Source organism: Mastomys coucha, unplaced genomic scaffold (genome assembly GCF_008632895.1).
Source record: "Mastomys coucha isolate ucsf_1 unplaced genomic scaffold, UCSF_Mcou_1 pScaffold23, whole genome shotgun sequence".
Lineage (NCBI taxonomy): Eukaryota > Metazoa > Chordata > Mammalia > Rodentia > Muridae > Mastomys > Mastomys coucha.
The window spans coordinates 70,119,534-70,127,500 of record NW_022196906.1 but is presented as its reverse complement, the minus strand read 5'-3'; the positions used below and the strand labels follow the sequence as shown (position 1 = coordinate 70,127,500).

The window sequence follows — 7,967 nt, the reverse complement described above, 5'->3', positions numbered from 1 at the left end:
AAAGAAAGAAAGAAAGAAAGAAAGAAAGAAAGAAAGAAAGAAAGAAAGAAAGAAAGAAAGAAACTGGCCCCGAGCAGCCAGGATATGTCTGTAACTCCAAAGCTTAGGAGGCTGAAGCAGGAGAACCTCTAGGGTAACTCCAGTCTGTGAGGACTCCAAAGTGAGACTGTCCCAAAAAAACCCAGACATTCCAAAAAAGACCCCTCATACCTGAGGGAAGCAGCTGTCCGCTGGCCTGGTGACTCTGGGGTACGCTGAGGATGGCTCTGCTAGGCAGGCTGCACTCTGGACTCGGCGGCTGTGGGAAGGAACTGCGTGTCCTGACCTGAACTGCTGGTGTACTCCTCACAGAAACTCTAATAGGAAGCCCCGTGAAGGGCCCAGGAGCAAACAGGAAGGAGCGAACCCCCCACTGCGATCCAGCTTTCCAGTCTCCCTCTAGCGCCCCCAACGGGCTGGCTGGCAAAGATGAACATAGCATCCCAGAAATAGATGAGCTTAAAGACAGAGGTTGACCACTGACACACAAGTGTCCCCTAGAAAGGGAATACACACACACTGCCTTGGGAAGGATGGAGGCCACAGAAGGGCTCCTAAACCACGTATAGGAGTTTCAACTCAGCCACAAAATACACAGGAACTTAAATTCTGCTAGAAAAGGGGTGGGAAGGTTATTCAGGATTTTTTTTTTAAAAGTTATCATACTTTTAAAGATCAAAATTAGTGGCTGGAGAGGTGGCCCCTGTGGTTAAGTGTATGTGCTGCTCCTGCAGAGGATACAAGTTCAGTTCCCAGCACCGACATCAGGCATCTCACAACTGCCTGTAACTCCTGCTCTAGGGGATCTGATGCCACCTTCTGGCCGTTTCAGGTCCCCCCCCCCCACAGCACATATACACAAATACACATAAATAAAAAAATTATAACTTGTTTATATTTTGTTCGTTTTATAGATATTTTTAAAAAGTATATATGGGGCTGGAGAGATGGCTCAGCAATTAAAAGTACTGGCTGCTCTTCCAGAGGTCCTGAGCTCAATTCTCAGCAACCACATGATGGCTTACAACCATCTGTAATGGGATCCGATGCCCTCTTCTGGAAAACAGGTGTACATGAAGATAGAACATGCATATACATGAATAAGTAAATCTTAAAAAACAAAACCTTTTTTTAAAAAGTACCTATGACCTACTGCAACTACTCAAACAGGTTGAACTGTAACCACACACATGAATTCATGTCCACATAAAATCTGAGAGTGTGGATAGCCCTGGTGCTGTTTGTATTTTGATGTTAATTCTGCTTCCCACAGAGGGGCTGCCTGGGATGAGGACATACTGAGGTAGTCACCATGTGAACCTTCTCCCCACTTTTAACTGGTAAAATAAAGGCTAAAGCCTGTGTTTGAGCAATCGAAGGGAAAAGGCAGAGCTGAAAGTTTTAGAGAGGGGAAAGAGGAAGAAGAGACAGAGGGAGATGAGGAGAGAGAGAGAGAGAGAGAGAGAGAGAGAGAGAGAGAGAGAGAGAGAGAGACGAGATAGAACCAGAAGGAGAAGATGGAGCTAACCCACGTGGTCTGGAGAAGCCGCAAGTAGCTAGGAATTTCATAGCTGGGCAATAAGCAGTACAGGGTACATTTGCCCAATCTAGGTAAATCTGAGTAGTTATTACAAGTCTCTAGTGTTATCATTTTACGGGACTGAGGGAATCTGGGTTAGCAGTAGCTGGCTTTCTGCATGCTAGCCACAGTGGATGGATGGCCTAGGAAGTGGGAGCAGCTTGGCAGCAAGCTGGCCATGGGAGCCACGGAGGTGGGCGAGGCAGCCATTGCCGGTGCAGAGCCAGTTTAGCAAAGATGCTATTTTTTAAAACTACACACTACATGTGACCTTACTTGGGACAGGTTTCTGCAAAAATAATCAGTTAAAATGAGGTTGTGCTGGATTTAACTTGGTCCTGGGGGAAGTGATTCTTGTTCTTGCTAACAGAGTGCAGTATAGAGACACAAAAGTGCACAAGAAAGTTGACACACTGCCACAAGCCAAGGAATTCACGAACAGGAAGGAAGGTCCCTTGGGAAGAAGTATGGCCCTGCATTCACCTCGATGTCAATCCTATGGATTACTCAAAAGTCTGGGGAGAACCATCTCTACTGCTTTTCAATGCACTTTAACTGCTGAGCCATCTCTCCAGCCCAGGTTTTACAGTTTGAAGCCAACCACCTCGTGATCCTGTTAGGGCTGCCCCAGGAAAAGGATCTTTGTGTGGAATGAGAGAAAGGTCAGCAAAGAGCAAAGAAACCCACCAAACCTGGGCTCTCTAAAATGCTTGCAAAGTCAGCTTGCTGTTTAAATTTTCTTCTCGGTAAAGCAATTTTCTTAGGCGTAGGGATTTGCCTTAATTGTTTTATTACAATTAAAATTTCACAAACACAGATCAATTAATCTCAATCAAAATAACTCATGTTTACATTGTATTTATAGACAAGCTGTACAATAAATATATAAAATGCATTCACAGTTTGTAGTTCAGTCATCTTCTTCTTCTTCTTCATCACTGATCACATACTTCTTATGCTTTTTATTTGCTTTATCATCGTCTTCTGCTTTCCTCTTTCCAGAAGATTCACCTTCCTAAACAGATAAAAACATTTAGTCTGAAAGTCAGAACACTTCTAGGGAAGTTTATCAAAATGGCTGAGTTGAATGACTCATTACAAAAGTAACTTTAAAAACCTTTCAGTTGCTCACTTCAGCAGCAGCACATGTACTAAAAATTGGAAAGCTGCAGAGAAGATTAGCATGGCCCCTGTGCAAGGATGGCACACATGTTGCAAAGTGTTCCATATTTCTACAAAAAAAAAAGTGCAGGGCATGGTGGTGCAGGGCATCATGGTATAGGGCATGGTGGTATGTGCCTTTGATTCTAGCACTTGGAATGCAGGAGGCAGACGCAGAGGCAAGAGGATCTCTGTGAGGTACAAACAAGCCTGGTCTACACAGTGAGTTCCAGCCCAGGCAAGTCTACAAGTGGTTAAATAATAAATAAATAAATAAATAAATAAATAAATAAATAAATAAATAAATAGTGAGGAAATAAGATAACTTTGCAGAGTTCAAACCTAGCGGATTGATTGTCCCATACAGGAAAACCACTGTAGGCACAGAAAACCACAAGGACCTGGGCAATGGGTCTGCCCTAGAAAAGGTTAGGACTCTCTCAAAGGAGCATGAGTACATGCACACACACATACTGTTTCTTAAATGAAGATTCACTTATCCTGATGGAACAGTTTTCCCCATGATCGGGTACTTAACAGTTATCTCTCTTTTCTAGGTATTCAACTCTTTTTCCCTATCTAAAATTCATTATTTTAGTAAGTATCAATTTCTAAAATAATTTTTGTTTGATATATTAAAAACATCATAAAGGTTTTTGAGAAAATATTTAAAGACATCAAAAGCCTTTATACATAAACAGAGAATCTATTAAATTCTATTAAGTCTATTAAAAATCTATCAAATTCATTTGCACAATCCTCTTACAGCAAGATCACATAGGAGGGTTTTTTTGTTTTGTTTTGTTTTTTTGTTTTTTTTAAGACTGGGTTTCTCTGAATAGCCCAGGCTGTCCTGGCCTCGAATTCAGAAATCCACCTGCCTCTGCCTCCCAGGTGCTGGGATTAAAGGCATGCGCCACCACCGCCCAGCCAGATAGGAGGTTTTCTAAGAAAGCAGCTTCAACAGGCAGAATTCAGCTTCACATTTAAGTCAGCATCCCCTCAACAACTTTGACACTGGCTGACACTTCAGAATTGTCACAAACCACACCCCTCACCCAAGTTAAGAAGCTGGATTACACAGACCAGAGGCTGGCTGCTGGCAGGATGAGCGAGACCTTGGACGAGGTCCCTAGCACCGTAAGAATAACTTCTGTGGACACACAGAGTCAGGGAAGGCTGCAGAATGCTTCAAGATGCAACATGGCATGCACCTTCATTTCCTGATCTCCTGGGCTGAACCTCTGAGGACACGAAACACCTTGCACTCGTTTCTTGCCTTTCTATCCCAAATGTATTCCTATAGGCTGGGCGTGCCACAGCAGGGCTCAACAAAGTTTAGAGGCCTCACAAGAGCACTGACAGCCTCCTCTATGTATACCTCAGCTGGTGTCAGCAAAGCAAACCCAATAAGAATACTGGAAGATGGATCAAGCCCCCAGGATGTGACAAGTCACTTCCTTTCCCACGCCCCAGCCTAGAGTAGACCCAAATCCTTCTCTTGGGCTCCCATCAAGAGAGGCAACACTGACTTTTCTTCCCACCGAAGAATCTTGCAAACACATTACATACCTGCACATAAACCATGTGTTTGGTGTCTAGCTCTAAAACTCTTTAATGGTAGACATTAGACTTGAGTGGCTGAAAGAACTGGCATGGTACTTCTAAAAATGTATAATGGTTTTCCAAAAGCTCTTAGACAAAGTACAGCATCAGCCCGAGGTCAGGGCCTCCCAAGGAAGTCTAAACAGCACTAATAAAAATAAGACTGAACTAAAGCTTGATAATGCAGCCATGAACACAGGTTCCTACAGACACAGGCAACTGCGACATAAGGCAGAGAGCCACTAAGTAGGTTTCAGAAAGGAGAAGCAGAAGATGGAAGAGGCGAGCCAGGCCCTTCGGACTAACTCTTCCCACCTCTGCTTTCTAGCCTCCATCTGATCCGTTCAACTCAGTGTTCCCTTTTCTTAGTGCCTCCGGGGAACAGAGAACAAGGCCATCCCACTCTCTCCATTTCACTGTCTCTTAAGGGAGAAACGGGGGCTTTCTACAGGTTTTACTAAGGTCAAGAAGGAAGGCACTGGATAAAGCACCCTCCTTTACACCGTTCTCCATTTAGGCTGGGGGAAGAAAGGCAGTGTTCCCTGTCAATCTAGATGACATTCCCCACATCCTACAGTAGTGACTACAGCACAGTATATCTCTTAGGCTGCAGTTATAAGGCATGCACACACAAAAGGACAGGAAGACAGCTACTTTGCCCCACGGCATGCAAATGGAAACTGGAAGTATGGGTAGCCCTCAAATTCAATGATGCAGCTGGTGATAACCTTTTTTCCCCCCATGTTTGTTTTTTGACAAACACAGCTTGTCCTGGAAATTACTCTGTGTAACCTCTAGGGAGCTATGAACCACCATGGAATAATCTAACTCGCCCTTACCCTCCAAAGACTCTTCTGTCAAAGTGATCATTCCTGATGTGGGTATTCTGAGGCCTGAACATTCCCCTACATCTTAGAAGCACAGCTCGGCTCTAGGCCTTTGAGGGAGATAAGCAGGAAGGTTCCTCCCAGTCTCCAGTGTCACCCACTACTGAGCCATCACTGAGCTCCCTCATAGGAAGAAGCAGAGGGTTGGAGGCAGAGGTAAAACACTTGTCAGGAAAGGAAAAAGAGTACAGAGATTCTGAGAATGTGCTGGAGGGACCTGGAGGAGGGGCTGCTGTAAGAGAGCTTGAAGGTCGTTCAGAGGCGTGTTTAAGTCACAGGTCTGCACTTTCCCAGCCCAGCCAGCCACAGGGGAAGCTGTCAGGCATATCTCTCCCTAGGCATAAACAGTTCCATGGCATGTCTCAATTCTCACAGTTCTGCTTGCCAAGGATTAAGCATCTGCTCAGAGGAGAGCCCCCGTTTGCCAACTGTTCATCACACTGTAAATACACTATTGAGATGTTACTTCATTTAATGCACAACAAATATGTTGCAGAATAAGATTTAGAATGTCTGTCTACAGCAAGCTATTCCCAAGAACATCACAAAATACACATGTGGTACTCAACAATAACCTCAGAACCTACTTTTGCTTCACATGAGAAAAGAGTTCATAAAAGCCCAAAATGACTATATTAGCTCGAAAGCAAAACAGGAAAATATCCACTCCCTACAATATGGCAGAACAGTACTCAGAACAACCCTCTCACTGAAAATAGCAAATGAGGATGGTAAAGCAAAACAAAAGCACACCAGAGGCCAAAAAATCAGCGGAAGCAAGAAGACAGAGCAAAGCAGGGCATGGAGCAGGCTCCTCCTTGGAGACACTGAGCTATGTGATTGATCACTCCAGGCAGGCAGGACAGTAGACAAGGGCCCAAAGTCTCCCGTGTAAAAAGAGACTGGGGTAGAAGCCTAGCACTGGTTCTGAGTCAAGGGTCCACACACTTAAAAGAATTAACTGTTTAGTATATGGGGAGAGACTCACACACACAGACTCGTACTACAGCGTGTATGCAATGGTCTGAGAACAAGTTGTGGTAGTCCGCCCTCTCCTTCCACTATGTGGATTACACAGATCAAACTGGGTTGTCAGGTTTCGCAGCCAAATCAAGCACTTTCATTGTCCAAGTTATCTAGAGAGACTTCATTCTGGGAACAGTTAGTTTCAGGTGGTCCTAGACAGCTGATGCGCAGAGCACCTTACAGAGACACATACAAGTAAGCCAGGCCCGGCTGTGCAAGCCTGTCGTGCAAGTCCCAGCATTAGCAGGGGGATCAGAGCAAATTCAAGGCCTGCCTGAACTACACGAGACTCCCAAAAACAAACCCCAAACCAAACCAAACCAAGATCATCTTCAGAGAAATTAATCTAGGCATCAAAAACTCCTGTAGAGGGACTGGAGAGACGGCTCAGAGCATAACAGCACTTGCTGATTTAGCAAAGGACCTAAATTCGGTTCCTAACACCCATGTCAGGTGGCTTACAAACCTGTAACTCCAGCTCCAGGGTATCAGATGTCCTCTCTGGCTCCTATGGGCCCCCACATACATGTGCTCACTTACATACACAGAGAGAGACTCACACACACAGACATAAATAAAAATAAGTCTAAAAAAAATTCTCATGGCTATCAACTCAGTAAACCAATCTAAATCAATCATTAGATCAGAGAATATAAAAAGAAATATGGTACCAGATTTCTTTAAATGAAGAAATAGATACAGCCAGAACAATGCCCTGGTTTGTCCGGGTCTCAAGACTCACAGCGTGAAATGCTAGCCTCTGAAATTAGGAGGGATTTTGGAAGTTGAGTGTTGTATTAACCGTCTCTTCCTAGGATTGAAATATTTTATCCTGCAGGAAGCTCCTTACGCAAGAAGATAAACAACTTCAGGAAGTCCCTGAAACTGACCAGACTTACAATACCCATTCCTAAAGAGTAAGCAATAAAAGCTGAGTCCCTCTCAGATGAAGCGAAGCTGGGCTACAAAGACTCTGAGACAAGCAGAGCTGCCAAGAAGACTGACAAGCTCTAAGACCACACCAGCTGCCTGGAAGAAGCAAAAACCAGCCAAGCTGCTGGAAGTTTAGACCAACTGAGGCCCCTGGAAAGGGCACTCCAGCCTATTAAGCTGCCTGCAGACCAAGCTGTGTGCTGCACAAGATCCCAGCATTTGTGGGTTGTCACCCATGCTCGGGTGGGCCTTGTTGGTGGAGTTGTCTTTGAGTCATATCTGATCCTGTAAGTAACCCCAAGAGAACTCACTGGTTCACCAAACTGGGCTTTGGTTGTGTCTGGACATTGGTCTGTCATGAGTTTCCTACCTGGGGGGAGTAGAGTTGTATCTCCCCACAAAAGCAATCAGGACAAAGGCAGAGCCTCATGAACAGAGTGGGTACTTATACAAATGTGGGCCCAGAGCCTGGCCTCACCCCACGTGGGCTGTGAACTAGGACCTTTCTGAAGAAGTCATTTGTATCTTTCCTGGAGCTTCTTGTCACCCCAGGATCCAAGTCCTAAGTACAAGGGAAGCCTTGAATTCAGGATGTGTGGCTTACCTCGTCACTGTTGAGCTTCTTGGCTTTGAGTAATCTTTGAGCTTTGTCTTCTTCCGAGCCCTCATCACTGTCCGAGGAGTAGATTCTGGCTCGTTCCTCTGAAAACAAAGGGATTGCATGGAGTCACTTTTTT

At 44.8% G+C, this 7,967-nt stretch overlaps 2 protein-coding genes and 1 non-coding gene across 4 annotated transcripts in view; 1 reads left to right on the top strand and 2 right to left on the bottom strand.

Annotated features, from left to right (window-relative positions):
- LOC116073524 (RNA polymerase-associated protein LEO1-like) overlaps window positions 1-447 on the bottom strand; it is a 19,543-nt gene extending 19,096 nt beyond the window's left edge. For both annotated transcript variants that reach the window (XM_031345496.1, XM_031345497.1), the window contains exon 1: window positions 211-447. The gene's annotated coding sequence lies outside the window, so the exon portion shown is untranslated. The remainder of the gene's footprint in view (window positions 1-210) is intronic.
- Window positions 448-2,391: 1,944 nt separating this feature from the next.
- Leo1 (LEO1 homolog, Paf1/RNA polymerase II complex component) overlaps window positions 2,392-7,967 on the bottom strand; it is a 25,793-nt gene continuing 20,217 nt past the window's right edge. Inside the window, exons 11-12 of the mRNA XM_031344406.1 lie at window positions 7,835-7,932; window positions 2,392-2,633 (exon numbers count right to left, since the gene is read on the bottom strand). Coding sequence (XP_031200266.1) covers window positions 2,529-2,633; window positions 7,835-7,932 — 203 coding nt within the window. The 3' untranslated portion in view covers window positions 2,392-2,528. The remainder of the gene's footprint in view (window positions 2,634-7,834; window positions 7,933-7,967) is intronic.
- LOC116074033 lies at window positions 2,743-2,852 on the top strand. Its single transcript, XR_004112020.1, has one exon. It is a non-coding gene; the product is annotated as a U6 spliceosomal RNA (small nuclear RNA).